Source organism: Labeo rohita, chromosome 13, assembly GCF_022985175.1.
Source record: "Labeo rohita strain BAU-BD-2019 chromosome 13, IGBB_LRoh.1.0, whole genome shotgun sequence".
NCBI classification, from domain to species: Eukaryota; Metazoa; Chordata; class Actinopteri; order Cypriniformes; family Cyprinidae; genus Labeo; species Labeo rohita.
In genome coordinates, this window is record NC_066881.1 from 26621807 (window position 1) to 26647546 (window position 25740).

A 25740-nucleotide genomic window follows, 5' to 3' on the forward strand; every position below is an offset into this window, starting at 1 on the left:
TATGCACAGAGAAAAAAAAGTGCAGACAGAATGCAAAAAATGCCTCCTGTGTGAACAGCCCCTAATCTGCCTCAGACAGACAGACAAACTCTATTACAAAATGACTTGCTGTCAACTGAAAGCCAGTGATGTTCAATGATACAGTGTGGAAAAAAAGAAGAAAAAATGTTATACAGACTTCTTAACCAGATTTTTTCATTTAAGTCTATTCAATGCTTTACTAATCTACCACAATGAACGGAATGTTTGAAATTATCCTCATTTAAAGTCCACTTCCAAACAAAAATTTACAGATTTACTCACGCCTTGTCATCCAAGATGTTCATGTCTTTCTTTCTTCAGTCAATAATATATATATAGCATTTTAGGATTTCTTTCATATAGTGGACTTCTATTGTGCTCGCGAGTTTAAACTTCCAAAATGCAGATTAAATGCAGCCTCAAAAGGCTCTAAACGATCCCATCTGAGGAAGAAGGGTCTTATATACTTTTATACTTATTTATATACTTTTTAACCTCAAATGCTCATCTTGTCTAGCTCTGGGTGAACCCTGTGTATTCCGGTTCAAGACAGTTAGGATACATCGAAAAATTCCCATCTCATTTTCTTCTCAAAATCACTTCAAAATCATCCTACATCACTGCAGAAGTACCCACCCGGTGTTTACAAAGTGAACATGCAAAGAAGATCAAATGCAAAACAGCAGTGTAGGATGGTTTTGAAATTGGAGAAGTTTGAGAGTTTTCAACCTACCCAAACTGCCTTGAACTGGAATACATGCAGTACATGCAGAGCTACACAAGACGAGCATTTAAAGTTAAAAAGTATATAAATTGTAATTTTTTTTTAGAAAATGACAGATCGTTTTGCTATAAGACCCTTCTTCCTCGGTTGCAATCGTTTAGAGCCCTTTGAACTGCATTGAAACTGAATTTTGGAAGTTCAAACTCACGGGCACCATAGAAGTCCACTATATAAAGAGAAATCCTGAAATGTTTTCATAAAACATAATTTCTTTACGACTGAAGAAAGACACAACACAACACAAACATCTTGGATGACAAGGAGGTGAGTAAATTATCTTTAAATTTTTGTTCTGGAACTGAACTTCTCCTTTAAGTGATTTTTCAACAAATACGCAATGATTAATCTCATCATCAACCAGTCTTCCTGGAATGACATGAAGACACAGAACAAACTGAAACAGTAAATCCAGAAGAACTGTGGCAACGTCTCCAAGATGCTTCAAGAAACCTACCTGCAAAGCTACCTGAAAAATTTTGCGCAAGTGCACCTAGGGCAAAAGCTGCTGTTAACGCAAAGAATGGTCGCACCAAATGTTGATTTCATTTAGTTAATAGAAGGTAATTGATAAAGAAAATCTATTTATGACAGCATCCTCATTTTACAGCATTTTTACACAAGTGCCTAAAACTTTTAACAGTGCTGCAGCTTTGCAGGTAGGTTTCTTGAAGCATCCTGGAGACTTTGCCACAGTTCTTCTGGATTTAGTCTGTCTGAGTTTGTTCTGTTTCTTCATGTCATTCCAGACAGACTGGATGATGATGAGATCAGATCTCTGTGCAGAGCACTCGCTGTTGTCAGACTCCTTGTGCAAACAAAAATCTCACTGGATTATTATGATTAATGGCAAAATGAATGTTTGGAAATGTAATCTGATATTTCCTACTGACACACTACAGCAAAAGACCAACTTTAACTGACTTTAAACCATTTTTTAGCTGATGAAAATACTAGTGGCCTAAGACTTTTGCACAGTACTGTATATGTATATATATATATATATATATATATATATATATATATATATATACACACACATACATACACACACACACATACATACAATTAAGCCGCAAAAACTGTTTTAAAAAACACTGAGAAGAAATGTTTCTTCTGTATCAAATCAGCATATGACAATTTTTGAAGGATCACGTGACACTGAACACAGGCATAATGATGCTGAAATTTCAGCTTAGTGATTACAGAAAAACATTACATTTAAAAAAAAAAAAAATGTAAATAGAAAATTACTATTTTAAATTGTAATAATGTTTCACAACATTACTGTTTTTACTGTAAAAATCTTTCAGACCCCAAACAGTAGTAGTGTGATATTTACACAAGAATAGAATCGAATCATGACAAGGTATTGTTCTGAATATCTAACCTGACCTTCCTCACACATACGCAGGTGATATTCTTTCTATTCTCTGCTTCCCCACATTTCATTGTGTTTCTGGCTCGGCTGTAGTTCACCGAGGTCCAGGTCCCTTGAGCAAACCTTCCCTCAGAAGCCTGAAATCAGGACAGATTAAGACTCCCAGAGATGCATTTCACTTTTTTCCACAGCGATGCCAAACTGAAAAATATTACACTTCTCCCATTTTAGGCACCACCTTGACAGATTTCTTAAAGCTTGTTAGCAGAGCTGTAAAACGGCACATTTCCAGAGGATGTTAATGGCTTTTATATGTTTTGTGTGCAGAAGACGCCCTTTCTGACTCAGATTTATGAAGCCATCGATTGCTCTGGCAGACTACCTGCTGGCTTGTATGCTAATAGACTGAATCTGCACATAAAGCCCTGTTGTGCTGATCTATATCACATTTGTCTGCTGGTGCAGATACACTGTCCACATGCAGCTGATAGACGAGCATGTCAATAACCTTTGTTATAAATAAAACACACCAACATGCAGTAACTAATATTTGATCAATACCTGCTGGAAACGAGGCCAGCTGATGCATAGTGCCAATAATTAAACAAATTACAGTCTTAATAACCTCCCCCTGGCAATGAGTGTCAATATCTTAAATTCAGCTCCAACACATTGGCCATCTTACTACTGTATGTTCTTATGCATCCAATCCTTTAGGGAAGGCTGAGACACATCGTGAGGGTCTGACAGAAACACCTCGGGTGAAATGTGCCCTTGTGTGCTGATGATCTAGCTTTGGTTCTCCAACTCAAATCCTAACTCATGACTCATCTGAAGTGAAGTTGGATTAGATCAAAAAAGACAAGCACTATTACAAGTACAAGATCCACTGTCAGTGTTCTGAAAATCATTATAAATCCTAAGCGTGCAAATGCATAAATCAACCTAACAATCTCTTCAACTGCCACATGTTTGGAAAAGAGTCATTAATGGACAGGCAGCACTTCTGCCAAACCACGTAAGCGGTATTTAACAACCAATTGTGCGTGCAATTCACCGAGAAGTTAATGTAGCATGAAGGAATGTCACACATACAGTGCTGCCTTTTCCAAATGGGATTTCTGACACATTCCAGGGCTGTGAGCTATTCTCACTCCCACAAAGTACCCAAGTACCAAGACACACTCAAAAAATACCTACTCCCCGAAAAGCCTAGTTCAAGGATGTCCAAACTACAGCCCACAGGTCGTTTGCAGCCCACCACCTGTTCTTTTGCACCCAGTGAGATAGCTTTAAAACAGAACTAAATTTAGAATTTTGCTCTTGAAAAAATGATATTCCAAACACTAGGTGTGCAACCAAATCTTACAATGAATCACCAGTTTTCACCAGCTTCTTCCACATTCTGAGCACTAAAAAACCCCCTCTAAAAACTGAAAGGGCCAAATAAAAAGAATGACACGTTAGATTCAAGTACTTTCATACTGTGCCTATGTACTCATACTCAGTGTTTAGTTTCAAAAAACCTAAATAATTAAATAAAAACAGCAACGCACACTTCATGCATATCTGCTGAGTGTGCAGTGGCACGGGCAAGTTTATCGACCGCACTTTCCTAGAAATGTCCTCTCTCACAAGTACTGCTAGTAAGATTAAGCATGAATGGTAGGTTTGTCAGCTTCATTGAAAAATAAAAATGATTCATGTAGACTTCGCAATGCTATTTGAGAGTAAGGACACGCAGGAGAGGGTACTAAAGTGGTCTTTTTATTAAAAAATGATATATACTACAGTTCAACAGTTCTGAGTAGGCAAGACTTCGTAATGTTTTTGAAAGAAGTATCTTCTGTTCCTCTGAGGAGGCAAGTGAGGTTCTGAAAGTTTAGAAATTAATGCTGGCTTAAAATTGACTGGAATTTATTTAAAAACAAAAAAACAAAAAAAAAAAAAAAAAAAAAAAAAACACACTAGAGGCAACAGCAATAATCAAAAAATGAACGAATGTAATATTTAAAAGTAGCATTTTAATTTTAGTGTATTCAACTGTTCTCCGTAATTGCTTTTTACCAGAATAGCATTAATTCTCGTGCCGGTGTGTTGCCAAAATTTGAGCCAGTGAAGGGCTGCTGTTCGCTGGGTTAACTGCGAACTTCAGACGGTGGTCTCACATTTCACTCGTAGCTGAAAGATGCCATGACTGACTCCAAAATCTGCCCAGAAACAAACAGTACTGATATTGGAGAGAACATATTTTAACACAAATTAAACTGAACTCAGTACTATAACAAATAAAAATCCATTTATTTTATGCAATGCAAAAGGTGTTTCCATCATGACCGCTGCAAAATAATGCAGTTTATAGCACAGTAAAGACTATAAATAAAATGTATACAAACCTTTATCTCGCTGAAGAAGTGCACCAAATCGGTGACGCTGAGAACCACTCTCTCCTGTAGAGGATTCAGAAACTCCACGCTCTGTTTTGTTGTTTTGTCAGAGACAGGCTTAACCCAGCGGTTGGGTAGAAAAAAAAATAACCCAGCGTTAAAAATGACTCAGCAACTTACTGTAGATACAGTAAAAGTACCCAGCACCTAGATAAAAAAGTAAATAAATAAATAACCCAATAAAATTACCCATCAAGTTGACAAGTTCGGGTTAAAAAAAAAAATAACCCAGTACCAGGGTAAAAATATTAAAAACAACCCAATAAAATGACCCAATGGGCTGAACCCAGCATTTGGGTTAAAAAAAAAATAACCCAACATTTTTTAGAGTGTACATTCGCCATGTGCCTTTAAAATGAACATCTTCGGTATTTAACTACAACATAATAGAGCACGCATTTTAGTGACTTGGAATTGGGTTTGCAACAGAATTCAGTATATAATCTACAAGCAACTCACATATCACGGCAGTATTCTGAGAGACCCACATTTTAAGCCACACTGGATGACAAAGCCCATTAAAATATAATTACATGCATAGCTCCATACACATACAGGTCTGCTGAAGGATTATAAGAACAAGTATTTGTATTTATTGGTCTTCTGAACCGTGAGGGTAATGAGAACACGTTCGCTCTCAGGGGTGAGCCGGCATGCCAAGAGAATATAGATGTGAAATAATTAAACGAAAGACCTGACATTGCAGTTCACAGAGGATGCCAGTAATAAAATGTCACACTGCACTCAGAGGAGAGACACACAAAAATTATATGAACATGAATATTTCCATATATAAAGCTATAAACGTATACAATTAAAGCACAAATAGGCTTAACAGAAAGAAGAAAATGGAAAACATCCGACTAGCACGTGGTTATTCAATGTTTTATATGTAGTACATTCAACAAAACGACAATAAAAATGTCCAGCTATTCACTAACACATAGGAAAACGCTGAGAGTAATGGTTCAGAAAATCATGCAGACAACGCTTTGGTATGATCACACTGTAGTGTCATGAACAGGATCCTCATGCATCCTTTTTGAAAATATCAGTTTGAATATAATCTGCCATTACGTGCATCTGAAGTTGTTCTTGGTACTGTGAGTAACCCTTACCATCAAATAAAGTCATCAAAATCACCATACCCTCATGACTACCCCTTGTCTAGAAATCATTCATGTCCACAGCATGGTGGCATCTTATATCCTTTTATTTTTTTCCGAGGGCTATGATTTAAACACTTGCAGAGGGATTATTGAGACTGCACTTATTTTCCGTCATTTCCTGATATACAATATGCATACTTGTCAGCTTTGTAGGAGGATGCAGAGACTAAAACCGGCTCTATTCTTGCCAGGAAGCCCACTCAGTTCACCCAACCTGTTGCACATCAACGACCCAGTAGACAGGACTGAGATGAATAATGTGCATGATTGAGAGCAAGGCACATTTTATAATCTGTGTTTATGTTAAGATTCTTACTAAATCACAATGAGCTGCAGTGTTTTATAATTCACTGTTCTTTGTGAATTGTGTTATATTAAGTTCTGGGATATTCTCTGATATATCACTGCTACTCACATGATGTTGAGTTTATACAACAATTAGACGACTCGAGTGCGTAAATGGATGAAAAACAACAACAGAGTATCTTTAAAAACACTCTTTTGTGCAGAACTACTTCCTTCCACCACGGATTCGAATCTCAGTTCGACAGTTTAACAGCCTCCATTACCAACTCAAAAACATCACTTTAGAACTAGTGACAAATTAATTTTGAGTTGCTTCATTGAAAGCTTGTTCTATTACTGTATTAAAAGCTTACTGAATTATGCAGAGTATTATGAGAGAGAGATAAACAAAAATGTGATTACCTGCAGATACAACATTCATTCTTCAGCACAATCTCATATTCACAAAACATTAGTTTGAATGTCAGCTGAAGAAAGCGATATCTTTGTCGTACTATCCTTTCACCTTTTAAGGGTGATTTTCGATGACAGTGCGGCTCAGTGCATTTGTTGGCTGCATCTTACAAGGTCTTGTTGAAAGTAAAAATATCTGCCTTGTTCACAACCTTGTTTCAGTCTCTTTCAATATAAAAGTCTTTACTGCTGACTCACTCATAAAAACAGTCTCTCGTCGCCATCTATTGGCAGAATAATGCGACTAAAATCACCATTGTGAACAGACACAGGATTCCCAAAACTAAATACTATTGTTAAATACTACCTAGGGCTGGGCGATTTGTCCCATTCTATCAATTAATTAATTTGACAAAAAAAATATACAGTTTGACAATATGCCAATGATAACGGTTAAGTGAAAGATGATCAAATTTCATGCAGGCACATTCATACTGCTCTGCACCATTTACACAGAATGCGCTTTCGTGTTGACAAAAATGTGACGTGGGCAGTGGAATGAAAAAAAAAAAAAAAAAACATGCAGAAAAATGGGAGTGAACTTCTTTTAACTTGAGGACCACGTTTTTAAAATCCAGTTTCATGCATTAGACGCTGCAAGAAATGCGAGTGCAACAGTCTACTGCATGTCTGATATTTCATATTTGAATCATGATGACAGGCTGAAAGCTGCTGTTCATTGTCTTTACAAAACATTTATAGTTGATAATCTACTGGTGTAATACCTTTAGTCATTTTGAATTCGAATTACCTTGACTTTTGAGTTCTTTTTAAAGCATTTTCCAAGCACTATTTCTCACATTTGCCTAAGAAACTCTTAAAACTACATTCCATAACACAAAAATAGTATTATCCTTAAAACTTGGGTGTCTGCCATCACACACGCTGTGAGAAATACTGCAGGTGGAGTGAAACAAACAGTGGAATGGTTGGAGTTCCGATATCACTAGAATATCACACTCATCTCAGCCAATCAGATTTGAGAACCAGAAAGAAGTGTTGTATATAATATAATACAATATAATATAACATAACATAACATAACATAACATAACATAATATAATATAACATAATATATAAATGTCAGTTACAGCCTTTGCACTTTAGGCCTAAGATGGAAAAGCACGATTTCTAGAAAGATCATCAGTAACCCTCTAAAATGAAATGCTGAGATTTTCTGGCACTGTTTCTTGAGAACAGGACTTCGAAAAAGGCTTCCCATCACTTATTATTTTGAGATTCAATCTTGAATGTTGAATTCTGAAATCTAAATGAATTTTTCAGATTCTAACCTGATCAAGGCCTCCAACACCACACCATCTCCCGTAAGCATTGTGCCCTCTAATGAGACCTGTCCTGACAAGATGGAGGCCTGTTTTCTGTCACCATCATGTTTAAGAGAATTAAAGAGGGGCCGTTTTAATAAACACTAGGAAATTTACACTGATGGATTCTATTCCCCTTGGGCTGCTAGATTATCTAGAAAACAGGGAGCATGAGTCACACAGGACATGTTTCTTGGGACCCAATAACAGTTCACATCTACAGATGCATGTGCGCTGTGGAGATACAATCTCTACTAAAGTCTAAATGGTTTCTGGGGAATAATTACCTACATGGACCTGTGGCTCCTTCCCAAGAACAATGACATTTTTCAACATAATGTTTACTATACATCAAGTTCTTTAAATCATACACGGTGTAGCACAACTGCTTTCTGTTCAGGATGTATCTGTTGTTTTGGAACAAAGTGCTGGTCTTTACTTACCGAGTGGACAGATACAAATGTAGTCATTGACCAGATCAATGCAGGTGCCCCCATTAAGGCAGGGTCTGGACCAGCACTCATTCATATTCTCGGAGCATGTTCGACCTGCGTGATGGACATTAACACAGACAAAATGGGTAACAAGATGCCTGTATCATATCACGTTGGATTCTGTAATCATTTTTTGAAGTCAATATAAATAACCATTTGCAACATGTTTTACTTCTGTAATGTAACATATTTCCAAGTAAAACAAAAGTGGACATAAAATATTAGAAAAAAGTCTGGAAAAATGCAGGAAAAATGAATTATAAAGATTTAAAATTTCAATCATTTGAAACAATGGATCACAATTAGGCTAATTGGCCACATTTTCTTTTTAATCTTGAGGAATTCAACAATGCCAGATTTTGAAAATCAATGCCTGTCAAAAGCTCAGAAATGGTTTCCAGCCTCAATAGCACCACTGAGAATAACATTTAGCTTACCCTTAAATCCTGGAGCACACAGGCATTGGTAACCCGCCACTAAATCAATGCAAGTGGCACCGTTGGCGCATGGTGCACTTTTGCATTCATCTGTCTCAAGCTCACAGAACGTTCCCTCATATCCCAGCATGCAGTGACAGGTGTAGTTGTGCTGTTGGTCCAGACAGACGGCGTGTTCTGAACACTGATGCCCAGAGCAGAAGTCAATGTCAAGTTCGCAGTGGACTCCAGTATATCCGTAACCGCAAAGGCAACTTGGAATGCATAAAACAGTATCTCTTAATGGAATCGCGAACAAAACAGCCGGACACGGTATGAAAATAAATGGCTGAGTCATGGGGGGAGGACAATGTAATTTGCTTTGCTTTCTATCACACGAACATGCTATTTGTTTTAGCAGCTATGGGTGGTTTAATTCTAGAATGAAACCGTAAACAGCAACTGAACCTGAACAGAATATCAATTTTAATTTTATACTGAGAAAAGCATCCTGGTTGAAATGGATAAATCCATCTTAATCACTCTTTTTTAAAAAAAGACGACGTCATTTGCAGCTGCGTACACATAGTGGTTGCAGAAAAACACTGGTAACAAGTGGAGGTAAACGGGTAAAATCCATGGAATAAGAGAAAAAAAAAAAAGTTGTGCCTTTTGATGTCAAAATTGGAATGCAAATAATTTTTATAGAATACTGTCGTCAAAGACGCCATTTGAAGCTACATGCATACGTTTAAACGTACATACTATGGATGAAAACTGCTATGATTACTCTATTTTTAAAGCATAAATTTTATTTAAACAATAGGCCTACATTAGGGGTGCCCAACCCTGTTTCTGGAGATCGACCTTCCTGCAGAGTTTAGTTCTGACCCTAATCAAACACACCTGTCTGTAATTATCAAGTGCTCCTTCAGATCCTAATTAGCTGGTTTAGGTGTGTTTAGTCGGGGTTGGAGCTGAACTCTGCAGAAAAGTCGATCTCCAGGACCAGGGTTGAGCACCGCTGGTATACATAATATTCACATATGCTGTTCATAGGGGATGTATTGTATTAACCCTACAGTTACAGCATGACATATTTAAACCTATTACTATTAACATTTTTACATAACATCTATTTATTTTCTCTCACAATTCTGACTTTTTTCCCCCTCACAAATGCAAGTTTATATCTCCTAATTCGGACTTTATAACTCGATTTAACTCAAAAATACTGCGTTTGTCAATTCTGAGGGAAAACAAGCCAGAAGTGTGGGATATAAACTCCTATTCTGAGCCGAGGGGAAAAGAGAGAATGACGAGTTTTTTTTCCTTATTAGAATTGAGATATAATCCCAGAATTGCAAGAATAAAGTCAGAATTTTGAAAAATATATAATCAAATTTACATTTTTTATACTATTCTATAGACTGCCTCTTGAAAACTGTAATTTTCTGTCACCAGATAGGCTCCGCCCACAAAAAATATCATCTCTGTTTTGGATCTGTAAGACTATCCCACTATCAAACTTCCATTTCGATGAATAACAGTGCTTATCACTGAGTGACAAGCTCTTATAACATGTGGAGAACATTTTGAAAATGACATCTAATCAATACAATCTATAATCTTTTTAAAAGGTAAATATTTTAAATCTTATCCATGTAATTCTCTAGCTATAAAGGCGAGCTTTCCGGGGTTTTCTGCAACCATGATGTGCGCGCATCCCGGAGGTTTACAAACATAATTGATCTATAAAGGAGATAATTTACCCAAAACTTAACATTCCCCCCAAATAAAACACAAAATATGCTTTTTTTTCTTTCTTTTTTTTGTTAATGGAATCTTTACACTTATTTTTTCATATATATTGACCATAGACTGTCAAACTCCAAAAGGCATTATAAAGCAACAATAAAATATTGTGTCTCTAGACCGTAGCAAGCTGTAAGCATGGTGCGGGGGTTCGCGTGACACAAAGTGAAACCAGACTTTATTCGCCATTTTCACTGTTTGAAACGATCCCTAACCCCTCTATACCCCTCCATTCACCGTACAGAAGATAGAAATTCTGTAAACAAGCTGCAACTTCAGCATCTATGTACAGTGTAGGGGGCAGGACACTTCGGATTATAGAGAGCATTTGATTAGACAAAGTTTGACAAGAAGCTGAAGTGCAGGGTGATGTAATTAAAATCGTTGATCCATATTGGCAGAAGTTGGAGACTGTTCTGTATGCTTATATCTTCTAAATGCAAATTTTGTCATTGTTTTGGAGCACACTAGCTTACAAATAACATTAAGGCTAACAAATTCATACTTAAAGCCAAAAAAACTATTTTGATTTCATGGGGACTTTAATTTTAAAACCATATGACAGTTATGTCAAAAAAAGACAATTATAGAAATGATTACCTCCACTGTGGACTGGAAATCAAATTTATGGCCTATGGCAGTACTTTTTTGCAATGACATTTGGTTACAAGACACTGGAAAAATCAATGTTTGATTCTGACATTCAACTAGCAGCAGGTGCCATATTTATTTGAGAGCAGCAGCATAGCTGAGGGTTATCCCCAAATAATGACTACATTTTGCCCTGTTCATAACACAAAGCTATCAGATGGCTTCAGAAGACATGACACATAGAATGGAAGTCATATGAACTACTTTTAGGGTGTCCATTTGCGCCATTTTTAGAGCTTGACAGATCATGGTCACTACAAACTGTGGATGCATGGAAAAAAAAATGAATTTGTCCAGCATTTGTTTAGCAAAGAAACCATGCATACAGGTTTGAAACAACATGAGGGTAAATAATTACCAACATGAACAAATAATTACAGAATTTTCATTTATATATTTGTATTTGAGTTCATGATAATATTTATACAGACATTTTAAAATGCATTTAATATGTTTATAATTATCTTTGTATAAAACAAATCAGAACTATATTTGAATCCACTTAAGCAAAGCATTTGCTTTACTCTAAATAAACCTTGCGTTAAGAAATATGAAAAGACAAATATCACCCAGACTCACCTGTACCCACCAACCTCATCCACGCAGGTGGCTCCGTTCTGACACCTGTGCCGGACACACTCATTTATGTTGACCAAGCAGGTCGGCCCAGTCCATCCAGGTGCGCAAACACAACTGTAACTGGTGATGTTGTTAAGAACACAATGTCCTCCATTGGCGCATGGCTGTCAAAATGAAAATCAACCATTATTCCAGAACAATCCTTTATTTAAATATGTGTGTAAAGGTAATTCTGGTCTTTTGTAAACAGGCGTGCTTGGTCCCGGTGTTAAATAAAACATGCTGGTTAATGAAGAAAAGCTAATGCATTTTAATTGCCATTTATGTTAGTGGAGATCAATGCAAGTAAAACAAAACCAAATGATCAGACATGTTTAAAAGAGACATGCAATTTGCCATTGGTGATATATTTCACATCTTCAAAAGAACATAGCTTGCTAAGAACATTAAATTTTTAACCTTCTCTTTTCAAGTGGAAAGTTGAAGAAGGTGGTGTATGCATTTTGAATGAGCTCAGGCAATGAAAAATATGTCTTGTCATTACTCTAAAAAAAAAAAAAAAACTGTTTATACTTGATCTGACTCAAATGTATTTTTCAGTCTTGTTGTTGATGATCCAGTGTAAATTAGTTTAGTTAAGTTGTTGGTGTAATATGAACTATTTGCTTCAAAGTCATTTAAGGTTTGAGAATTCTCATCAGCAGCCATCTTTTTTGAAAATGTATCAGTTAATGATGGATAAAGTTATAAATGGATATATATATATATATATATTTTTTTTTTTTTAAATCAATTTAATTCTCACTTTTTGTTACCTTCTGACCTACCTGTAGATAGCGAGGGCATTGAGTGTGACATATATGGAGCTGGTCACCTGGTAAATCCACACACAACGTTCCAGGGGGACAGGTGACATTTGGAAGCGCGCAGGCGTTTATGTCAACCTCACAGTCAACCCCGGTGTATCCTAGAAAAGGAGATGAGAAACACAAACCAATCTAAAGAATCACCTGCATTTCACCATGGCTTCCTTGATTGGGAACCAAAAGAGCCTTGTGCGAAACCAGAATTTAGAAGATTAAACAAGATTGAAACGCCTTCGCTCTTGTTAATACCTTTGAGAACGCACTGCATATATTCCTCATGTCATTGTGCCTCAATCAATAAGGTCAATCAATGAACATGAAGCAAGCTGGAAATCAAATTTCTTTCTTTTTCCCCCTCCCTCTTTGTTTCTTGGGAAAAAAAGAAAGTAAAAGAAAACGGCAATCAATTTTTGAAAGCCCATTCAAAGCCCAAAAGCCAGTCAGCCCAAGTGAAAAGAACAAAATTGTAAAGGTCAAAAAGAGGCCAGGCTAGTTCAAGGGCTTTTGGAAAGAGAGAAAAAAAAAATCTGGCGTGCTTGCATTTGGTTTACATACTAAAAACCAATCATTTTAAAATGGAGGTTTAAACAGGAAGATCACACTTATGAAAATTAAGGATGGGTCAAGATGGTTGAGTCAATTAGAGGTCAACCAGTGAATTTACGTAGTTTTTTTTTTTCTTCTCTTTAATATTTTTAACAGTCTTGCAGAAAGGGTTTTAAAATTACTACATTTATAATTCCATAGCTTATTCAAATATTTTTATGTCTTGGTCTATTTATACATTCAGCTAAAAACAACTGAACTTTGAAAAAAACATTGAGACCATTACATTCTCTTCCACTCCTCCACGCTTCATCCAGCTGTTCTTTTTATTTTTTGAATATTTTATGATTTTGCAACCTTTTATTTGCAACAGCACGAACAAAAGAAATAAAGCATTACCTCATGCTCCAATTGGGAAAATTGGTCACTTTATTTTAAGGTCAAATTCTTGGTATTAACAAACCATTAACTATGACTTTTAATAAACTCCTAATTTGCTGCTTGTTAATAGTAAGTGAGGTATTTGTTAAATTTAGGTATTGGGTAGGATTAGGGATGTAGAATATGGTCATGCAGAATATGTGCTTTATTAGTACTAATAAACAGCCAATATGCTAGTAATATGCATGCTAACAAGTAGCTAGTTAGTGTGAATTGGTCCCTATACTAAAGTGTTACCGAAAATAGTATTTACTGTATAAATCAATAAACCCCCAGAAACAAAAACTAATTTTTGATTGAACTATCCCCTTTAAAGGTGACCAATTATGCCCCTTTTTACAAGATGTAATATAAGTCTCGGGGGTCCCCAGAATGTGTATGTGATGTTTCAACTCAAAATAATCATTAGATCATTTATTATATCATTTTAGAAATGCATATTTTGAGTGGAAGCAGAAACACGCTGTTTTCATGTATGTCTCTTTAAATGCAAATGAGCCGCTGCTCCCCGCCTCCTTTTCCACAATAGGACTGTGCCTTTAAAGTTCACACCTGGGTATTCTGCCAAAAAACATCTTTTTGGTTTTTATCATCATGTTTATTGCACTGAAATCATGTATTTTAAACCCATCTCAGTTTAAATTTCTGATATACATTTTTCTGAGCGCGAAGCATGCACACAGAAAGCGGCTGTCATGAAAGTGATCCTTATGTTTTAAATACGGATATTTCTCTTACAAAAATGCATCGATTCACTACAGGAGGCCTTTATTTACCCCCGGGAGCCATGTGAGGCACTTTTTATTATGGATGGATGCACTTTATAGGACTCGTTTTGGACTGATGAAGAGAAACGTGGGTGTTCATCCATTGTCATTCTAAAGCTTGGAAGTGCCAGGATCATTTTTAATATAACCCCAACTGGATGTGTCTGAAAGAAGGTAGTCATATACACCTAGAATGCCTGGAGGGTGAGTAAATAATTTTCATTTTTGGGTGAACCATCTCTTTAAACACGGAAAAAGATTTTCATGACATGTCTCTGTTAAGTATTTTACATTTGACACTTAATTCAACTTAAATGTACATACTTTGAGTCAATAATATTTCACAATAGCCTGGCCCAGGTTTTTTCTTTTTTTAAAAAAGAAAAAGCATCTTCAATCCTTTTATGAGGAAGTCATTCAGATGATTCTCCCTTTTGTATCTCTTTCTCTGAGCAGCGAGCACGCGTGGGCAGGTTTAGGGAGGGGGCGTTTGGGACTCTGGGTCGTCTACTCATCGAGCGGAAGGGAGCAGCTGGCAGAGAAGCATGCTTGTAACCCCGCCAGTGAGTTGCCAATCTCTAGGGTGAGCCATCAGGTTGCATCAGTGAATGCAAATCATGCCTCAGAAAGAGTGAGCAGAACCAACAATTACGGGAGGGAACCATATCAATGCAGTGGCCTCAAAAGGGAAGAGCATTTCATAACACAATATTGACACAATTCTGCAGTACTAATGAGCTCTGGCAGTGTGAGAACGGGAGTGATTTGCTCAGCTGTCAGTCAGAGCTGCTGGTGCTGGCACGGTGGGGATTTGTGGCACAGTCCAAAAAAACAAAAAAAAAACAAAAAAAAAAACAAAAAAAAAAAAACAGAAAAAAAAGCTCATTCTCAGGAGTAAGAGAAACTCATACCTGAAGGACAGGCGCATTTGTAGTATCCAACAAAGTCAGTGCATGTTCCCTGGTGCTGACAGGGACTGGAATCGCACTCATTTACTTCAGCCTCACAGTAGCGTCCTGCAGGAAGACAGGGGTGTGAATGGAGTGTTAGTTAAGCTTTTACGCCCCGTCTCCCCTAAAGATATTGACTTCACTTTTGACATTTGGGATTTAGAAGCAAATTTGGAAACTTTCCCCCCATGGCTCAAGGTTTGGTGCCTGTCACAGAGAGGAGAGGACAAATCGTGTTTTAAATTCTGAAACTATTTAGCAACAGTTCAGATTGCCATTTACTGAGTCACCCTTCAGACAGTTAATGCAGACTGACAGTATGCAAAATTATGCAACATATGGAACTTTGAGAGATGCCAGAGAGGGACAGTATATAAGTGAGACTCAAATTTTGTGTGGAGAAAAAAAAAAGGCAATGAAAAAAAGTGAGGAGGCATGGGAAAAGGATGTCAGAGTAAAGAAATTCACCCTAATAATTCACTTTAAAAAAAACCTGCATGAATTTCTGTATAGTTATAGTGTACTTACACTTAAAACTATTAAAGCTTGTTTTTGTTAATTGAAATAAAGCTATACACTAAAATATATAAACTAAAAATGATTTGTGGGTCTTATAAATTTCATTCAAAAATGATGATTATTAAAAATAGTGTGCACATTTTATTAAAGTGGTTCAGTTTATAGAAAATATTAAGATCATCTCACTAATAAAACCAAAAAAATCACTGGTTCATTTTTCATCAATCATTCTTCTTTTTTTTTTTTTTTTTTTTACAGAAACTTAAGTAGTTTTAAGGTTTGGATTGAGAAACTAATTAAGATGATAAAATTAAGGAAAGAAGGCTACCTATTTATTTTGAGAGAATTGGCTCAATTATCCAGTTTTATTATGTTCAATGAGCAGTAGCTTTGTGAATGCTAGTACAGTAACAAGTTGTTTCCTACCTGAGATGTCTAGCTCTAAACAGTCTTTTAATGGTACAAAATAACCCAAAGTCAAATATAAATTATGCAAAAATCACAGACTTTAAGAATCAACTTAAAATAAATGAGCACATTTCACTAATAATAATAATAATAATAATAATAATATATTCATTGTGTCATAGATTAAAAGATTTAAGAGATTTGTTCAAGTAGATTCCAGAAAGAAATCAAGCTTTAAAACCTACTCAAAAATAGTGTGTGTAATATTGTTACCATAATTTTATGGCCAAGTAGATAGCATTTAACATGTTATCTTATTTTCATCACACACTGTAAAAAATAAGTATTAAGATTACTAAAACTGAAATAAAAATAAAATTATGCTAATCAATACAGCTAGACATAATAAAAAAAGCATGTATACTGCTATCAAGCTTATTACTAATCAAAAATTAAGTTTTGATATATTTACAGTAGAAAATTGACAAAATATCCTCATGGAACATGATCTTTACTTAAAGGAACATGCCACTATTTTAGAAAATAGGCTCATTTTCCAACTCGCCTAGAGTTAAACAGTTGAGTTTTACTGTTTTCAAATCCATTCAGCCGATCTCCGGGTCTGGCGGTAGCACTTTTAGCATAGCTTAGCATAGATCACTGAATCTGATTAGAATCACTTAAAAATGACCAAAGAGCTTCAATATTTTTCCTATTTAAAACTTGACTCTTCTGTAGTTACATTGTGTACTAAGACTGACGGAAAAATGAAAAGCTGTGATTTTCTACGCCGATATGGCTAGGAACTATACTCTCATTCTGGCGTAATAATCAAGGTGGGTGCAGCAGACACAATGATATTACGCAGCGCCTGAAAATAGTCTCCCTGTACAAGCAGGTGGTCACGTTGGTTATGTTGACGGAAGTTAGCCTATTTTCAGGCTAAGCTATGCTGATCTATGCTAAATTATGCTAAAAGTGCTACCGCCAGACCCGGAGATCGTCTGAATGGATTCGAAAAGGGTAAAACTCAACTGTTTAACTCTACGGGAGTTGGAAAATTAGCCCATTTTCAAAAATAGTGGTGTGTTCCTAATGTTCCTAATTTGTATCCTAATGATAAAGAAAAATCGATCATTTTGACCCAATGTACTGTTGGCTATCGCTACAAATACTATACCCATGCTGCTTAAGGCTGGTTTTGTGGTCCAGGGTCACAAATAAAATTAAAAAATGCTTATGTATAATATATTTTATCCTATTTATTTTTCTTGAAAATTACTAATTGCAACATTTGTGACCTCTGGCAAATGTATAAATAGGGCATATGGCACTGAATTTTTGTGGGTGTTATGGCAGTGCATATTTACAGCAGCTAGTCTCCAGCAGCAACCCAAGAACTGTTCTGAAGGTCAGATCTCTTATTAGATCTCTGGCAGATCTCTATTAATGCTGTTCATCCACACACAGTTATATAACAAGCAACGTAACATGGAATCAAACCAGTCACATCTTTGCATGGAAAAAGCAAGATGGAACAGCAAAAAAAAAAAAAGATTTGAAAGTCTTATCCAGCGCAAGAACTGCTTCACCAACGCTTTTCACTGCTGTGGAAGAAGTCACATTATCTTCCCTCAACATGTCGTCTGACTTTTTCGGAGAAGATCATAATGAAAGCACTTGACATTTCACATTGGCCTTCTGGCAATACTGTGGTGAGAAATGGGACAGGGATGGTCGTTTTTAAGTCTCCGGGGTCATTAATCGATGAGGATATCGTTAGCATCATCGAAATGTCTAAATAAAACATTGAGGTTTGAGCTGTGACATGTTTTCTCCTAATAGTATTCTAATCCATTATACAGCTCACAGAGAGGCAGAAATTGTCAGGTGCCTCTTGCCGCTGACAATTGGGATGTGGAAAGATGGATTTCTTCATCTGCTAAGATGGGAAATAGAGCCATCAAGGAGACTGAGAGGTGATAACAAGGACACAGAAGCACTGGCGATTATCCTGTTGAAAATACGAGTTCTGCTGTATAGTACTGAAAGAAATCTCTCAGGGACGGCATTTTTCAAATAATACAGCTTCATAACATGTTACGGTTTATAGGTGTCATGAAATGTAGATGATCTATAATTCATGTAAAGTGCCTATAAAAGACTACGTCACATTTTCCTATGCAAGGGCACTGAATGGCAATGCAAGCTAGTGAGATCAACACGTCATGACTGATGAAATCCAGTAAATCATTTGTCTTGTTTGTTTATTTGTTTCTGGGTTGTTTAGGCAAATACTTCATTCTGTGCTCATGCGCTGGTGGCCAAGCTAATGAAAGATCTTGCTTTCCCAGTTAGATCTGCCGATTAAGTGTTCTCTAACCTCTATTTGCCCTTCATTTAGCAGGCATGATGAAACAAATTATAGAATAATCCAGTTAGGAGGGCAATGTGCAAAGATGAGTTACGGTAAAGAGATGCCTTAGGGCAGTGGGACTTGTCTCCGTGGAACACACACTCTGAGTCACATTTCAGCGGATGATATAGATGTTGGACATGAAACTGTGTCATTCAGGCTAGGGAAAAATTCAGTAATGGCTCCTTTTCAAATGCATGAGTTGGAACTGAATAGATCTGGCCTTCCCTTACACGATGGTGAATGACAAGGAAAGCAATTTACTAAACTGCAATTTCAAGAATGGGCCTAAAACAAATTTTGTAACAAAACAATTACAACTTTTTTTTTTTTTTTTGACAAAATGTGACTTTGTTTTTCTATAATAGGTACAGTGCCTTGCGAAAGTATTTATACCCCTTAATTTTGTTCACATTTTGTTATGTTGCTGCCTTATGTTAAACTGCTTTAAAATACTTCTTTTTCCACATCAATCTACACTCCATACACCATAATGGAAAGCAAAAAAAAAAAAAAAAACCCATTACCATCTCAGCAAATTTATTAAAAATAAAAAAACTATAATGATTCCACCACATTGCTTTTAGATGTTACTACACTTCGAGTAGAGTTAACCTGTGGCAAATTCAACATAATGGGTATAGAAAGGCACACACGTCTTAATAAAAGGTCTAACAGCTGAAAAAGCATATCAGAACAAAAACCAAAAAAAAAAAAAAAAAACTGCTCAGAAACAGGATTGCACACTTCCCCACAGATCTGGGGAAGAGTTCAGAAAAAACCTGCTGCACTGAAATTTCACAGAAGCATGTAGTTTCTGTTACTCTTAATGGAAGAAGTTTGAAACAACCAGGACTCTTCGTAGAGCTACTGATGGAGAAGGGCTTTGGTTAGAGTGGTGACCAAGATCCTGATGGTCACTCTAGTTGAGCTCCATGATCATATGTGGAGATAGGATTTATGGCAGTGTGGCAAGACTTAATCTTCTCCTCAGTACAGACACATGAAGACACACTTGGAATTTGCAAAAAAACACCTGAAGGACTGAATATTTTCTGGTCTGATGAACCTCCATGTATGAAGGAAACCAGGCACTGCTCATCACCAGGAGAGTACCATCCTAAAAGTAAAGTGTGCTTGTAGCAGCCTCATGCTGTGGGGCTGTTTTTCAGCAGCAGGGACTGAGGGACTCAGATTAAAAGGAAAGCTCAACACAGCAAAATATAGAGATAGCCTTAATGAAAACCCAGTCCAGAGCATTGAGAACCTCAGACTGCAGGACAATGACCCTAGGCACACAGCAAAAGTGGCTCATAGGCAACTCTGTGAATGTCCTTGAGTGGCCCAGCCACACCCCGGGCTTGAACCCAATCAAACATTTCTGGAGAAACCTGAAAATGTCTGCCAGCCTCCATCCAAGCTGACAGAGCTTGAGAGGTTAAGAGGTGAAGAATAGCACATAATTGGCAAATGCTGATGTGCAAAGGTTGTCGCATCATACCCAAAAAGTCTTGAGGCTGTAAAGGCGCTTCAGCTAGTACTTATGCAAATGTACTTATTTCAGTTGTTTTATTTCTGTTTTTGCTTTGTCATAATGGTTTATGGAGTGTAGACTGATGTGGAAGGAAGGTCATTTAAAGCAGTTTAACACAAGGCAGCAACATAAGGTCTCAGGGGAGATCTCAGATCTCAGGTCCGGCAGGGATTGTAGATGGGGGGAGTGAATATCCAGCACTCTCTCCACCCTCAATACCACGACTGAGGTGAGACCCCTGAGCAAGGCACCGAACCCACTGGCTGCCCACTGCTCCTGGTGTGTGTTGTGTTTGTTCACTACTCACTGCTGTGTGTGTGCGCACTTGGATGGTTGAAATGCAGAGCACAAATTCCGAGTATGGGTCACCATACTTGGCCACAAGTCACCTCCTTTTTCCTTTTTAAAAAAAATTTATACTTTTGCAAGGCATTGTAGAATGTTTTCCTCTCTACAGATTAGAATGTTCAATATTGTCAGAAAAATAACGTTTCTAAATAGACTTTGTCAAATACAACAACTAAATGTTTACATTGTTTACAAAACTTTGTATATTTTAAAAGGAATACTGATATAAGGATATAAATGCACTGGTTACACATCAGTGCTTGATTCTATTTTGAAGAGGTTTGGGTAGAGGATTCTGGGAAATTAATCTAAAATAACCTTCCCCTCATTCAAAACCTAATTCTGTATCCAGTCTGCTACCTTACTTCAAATCCAATCATTTTATTGGGAATCAAATGGACTGTAAAGTCAGTACTGAAGTCCTCAAGTCTGAGTGTCACATAACTTCCTCAGAAATGTCACCAGAATAACACAAATAGTGGCTGGCAGATATCCTTTATATTCTATATTCAGAATTCCACGGATATAGCTGATATATAAGAAAACAACTTTTGTTCTATACAATCTCTGACGCTGCATGAAAACGTGAAAATAATTCTCCTCTCCAATCCTACTGTAGGAAAAAAACAATCTGAGCGTGGCATTAAAAAGCATCTGCTGCCAAACTCTGTGCAAACTTGAACATAAATCAGGATAACATATTCCAGAGTTTGTTGATATAGTTTTCTTTTAACCTGTGTATCCAGGGAGACAGGTGCACATATAGTGCGGGGGTGCAGTTGGCTGACTCATACTGATGCAAGTAGCTCCGTTCAAGCATCTGTTTGGATAGGCTAAGCATGCGTTATCCAAGTACTGACAAAACTCCCCCGTCCATCCTGGTGCACAGAGACACTGTGGGGGGGAAAAAGACGTAATTAACCTTAATTATTAGACATTCAATCTATCAGCAAAACACTACAAACATCTACAATCATGTATTAAATAAAGAACATATACTGTACAACCCCTGCTGTTATTCTTATATTTTGGTTAAACATGCATTCAAGCTTTTAACATAAAGGTAACTGCACTTTCAAATCCCCTATGTTGCTGGCTACAAATTAATTTTACTAAATACCCTGAAATCAGAATTCTTAGCTAATTAAGTTAAGAATCATTACTCAGAAGGCAATTATATAGCGCATTAGAGTACAAGAAGTGTAAGCAGGAGAAAAGGAAGTTTAAGAAGAAAATGTTGCTGATGACCAACAGATTCTTCACCAATTTGCTAATGAAGAAATGTGGCCTGTTTCCTGGACTACATCAAAGTTTTAATTAAGGATGACAGTGATTAGAAATTAAACAACCAGATGTCTCCAAACCGCACACTAACCAAATCAGCTCTTAGAATAACCCATGTTTACATACATCACAGAAACTTCTACAGCGAAAGAGTGCTTTAAAATTCCAATGCACAACAGTATCTGTGCAGTTTTTCAAGTTTCAGTGTCTTTTTCCCAAGGTTATTTTAAGTAAACTCATATATATCAGCCATAAAGTCTTCAAGAACACATTCTGAGGTTCCTGGAACGTTATCAGCTCACTGTAAGATAAAATACAGAACTTTTACTTCATCTTAAAGTTAATGCTGACATACTCAAAATATTTTTTGAGAACGTAGATATTTTTTCAGACCTTGTTTTTATACCAGTAAAATAAACATTTAAATTGTTCAAATTAATATGTTAATTCACCTGCATGTTGTTCCAAACCTGTACTCTTATTTTTTCCATGGAAATTTACACACCTAACTTAATTTTTAGGTGAACTATTAATTTCACAAACAGGATCAATCATTAATTGCTTCAAAAGTATTTTTCCAATATATCAAAACAGCATTTGTATTCATACATGCAAACACTTCACACGAATGTGTCAGATCCCCATGTATGAACAACCAATTTTGATAGTTTAACAAATTGCACTTGAAGTAAATCAATTCGTGAGAAGCGCATATTCTAGAGCACTTCATAACAAAAACAGATGCGATTGCATCAATCGACAGTGTATAACTGTAACACATCACTCAAAGAGCAGATCTGTTGATGGGAGTGACAGAAAGATGATATTGAAATAGATGGCTGAAACCTTGAGACACAAGCATAAATCAAGGATGCTATAATGTGACTGCAAGACTGAGAACTCTTATAAATTAGCAGACGTGCATTAGCCGCTGACATGGGGAGAGATTTTTGTTGGGGTAATTCTTTGCATTGTCATTTTGGGTAGGAAACCAAATTAACACAATCTGAGAGATATTATATATAGACAGCATTTCTCCACCGTGTTTTAACATTTCCAAAGCATCTCTTTTTTAAGTTAGTTTCTCTATAATAGAGTAATATAAGAAATGCATGCTATCTGAAATTAATTTTTAATATATTTTTTGTTATACAAATGAACCATTCCAAAAAATTAGGTTACTTACATTATATCCTCCAACTAGGCTGAGACACAGTCCCTCATTCAGGCAGTTAATACTGAGCAGCTTGCAGAAGTCAATTATTTCTTCACAGTTCTTTCCGGAGAAACCTTGTCGGCATCTACAAGAAAATGACATTAGCTTTAGCCACATATAAAAATAGACTTCTAAGGGTAAAGATGACCCCAGAGTAACAAATGCAGGTACTTTACTGCTGTTTTTAGATGTCACAGGTGTCTTATAATGACCATTACGCTCCTTGGTGACATTTGTGGAGTATTAAAAGATCCTTTAAGCAAATACATGACAAGAATGTCCCTTAAACGTTCAACCTCTGGCACATATGCTTCATAAATAGAGAATATCCTCTGATTTCTTTGGCCTTAGTCAGATCTTTGCCTTCCTTCTGCTGTGATAAGACTTCAGTGATCTTATTCTGTCACACAAAGGCAAGATCACTCAATTATTAACACAGACTCCCAGGTGACCAACTGCTATTGCTTTCATCTCTCCTTCTCTTTACACACACACACACGCTATCATTCTTTTGTCATGCTTTTTCTCAATTTTTAATTCATTTTCCACCTTTCAATCCCTATCTTATCTTTAGTTTGTCATTTAGTCAGAGGGGCCATCAAATGTATTGATTCAAGTGATCTTTGCTAATAAAAACTAGAAAGACGAGCAGGAGCAAGAGAAGACATAGCTATGAACCCCCCAAGGACTGGAAGAACTCATAAAGCAGCCGAAACTGTAGCGGATTCCCTCATTATCAGCAGGAAGTAATTCAAAAGCTGTCACAGACGGAATATTGAACCTTACCACTGGAAATTTAATGAACATTTCACTGTCTACAGACTGCATTCCTATTTCTGGACAGTAAAATCATATACCAAGAAGAAACACAAAATCACAGCATAGATGATATTCAGCGGTTCCAAATGGGAGTTTCATCCCAAAGCAATTTATCAGTTATACCCTTTGATATGCAAAGGTACTACACATGACACTTCCAAAACTCTGCCTTCAAAGACTTGTCATCAAACTCATAAGCACAAAATGATTCAGAAGGAGAATGCTTCCAACTGGCTAGTTTTATAAATTCTAGGCCTCTAGACATTAGAGGTCAAACAAGACAATGTAAAAAATCAATGTGAAATCCTGCCCATTCACTTCTGTAAGGTAACCAACATTACATGACCAGCAAGAAAGTATGTCCCAGAATACATGGTGCAAGAAGCTTAAATTAGTTTGAATTACTAAAACAAACAAGAAACCATGAAGAGGGACTACCTAACCAACTAACCAATCAAACAAGTTTACAGAGGACAAGCCCAGCTATTTTAGTAATTTGCAGCAACCAGAAACCTATATGTAAAAGAATAAAGTTCAGCAAATTGGCATTTAAATACCACTAAAGTGGCATCTATATTTTTTTATCAGTTTTATTTTGATAAACAACACAATACAGCATTAAGAGTACATTAAAAAAATTCTACTGTTATAAAAGCACCGATTTGGGAGTATTTGGTGAACTAGAGGTGTCAGAATAAACATGAAATGTACTTTATCGTTGTCATCACTGAGTCTGGCCAATCGTGAAATAGCTGTGTCATCATCAGAGCTTGTACAGCCGCTCTGGAGAAGCTGCTGTTACACTGCCTGAGCAATCCATCTACACCTAAATTGCTCTCTGTACTTCAATGGCTTATGTCACAGTAACATGGAAGTGGCACTGTCTCATATCAGACAAAAATTGTAATCGACATGCACTGGTTCAAGTCGGATGATGGTTGCTCTGTGCAGAATCGCATAAAGTGGAACACACACAAGACAAATAGGTTAACAAGACTAATTAACAACATACAGCTCGGGTCAATACAGGGAACAAACCATAAACACAGATAAGAGCAAAATATCAACATGGACATGAAAACAGAACACCACAACTCTGATAGTGGAATAACCTGCACTAAAGAATCATTCACAATAAGATGAGGAATACTGCATTACAGGGTTAGTTCACACAGTAATGGATCTTTGTTCGTTTTTGGAACACAAATTAAGATATTTTTGATGAAATCTGAGAACTTTCTGACCCTTCACAGACAGCAACGCAATTGACATGCTTAAGGCCAACAAAGGTAGTATGGACATCATTAAAACAGTCTGTAGCTATGTTTCCATCACCCTGTTTTTATGTGCATTTTTGCATCAGAAACAAGTGATGGAAACACCTCATTTCGAATAAATATCCCTTAATTTGCAAAAAAAAAAAAATACAAAAATACAATAATAATAATAATAATAATAATAATAAAATAAAAAAATTACACTCAACTGAGTTTGTTTTTTTACTTGTGTGAAAAAGGGTTAATGCAAATAATGGGAGATGGATATGCATTTGCCGAATAAATTACTCCATACGCATCAAAAAAGTCATGTGACGGCAAAACCCGTCTAACCAATCTCATCTCCACAGCATCTGAAATGTTGTTATGGTCATTCTAAAATGCCTGAGCAAAGTCTGTCGTCAAAGTATTTTTGTACAATTGCCTCCCAGAACTGTCTTACACGACTGCGCTCCCAAACAGCAGGCATCCACCTCCAAAAGAAATTATCACATTTATTGTGTTTTGTCT

At 36.6% G+C, this 25740-nt stretch overlaps 1 protein-coding gene across 1 annotated transcript in view; it reads right to left on the reverse strand.

The window, feature by feature from the left end:
- eys (eyes shut homolog) overlaps positions 1-25740 on the reverse strand; it is a 254763-nt gene that overhangs the window by 206957 nt on the left and 22066 nt on the right. The window contains 7 exon segments of the mRNA XM_051126527.1: positions 8328-8432; positions 8816-9069; positions 11840-12003; positions 12667-12806; positions 15371-15475; positions 21369-21528; positions 23105-23219. Coding sequence (XP_050982484.1) covers positions 8328-8432; positions 8816-9069; positions 11840-12003; positions 12667-12806; positions 15371-15475; positions 21369-21528; positions 23105-23219 — 1043 coding nt within the window.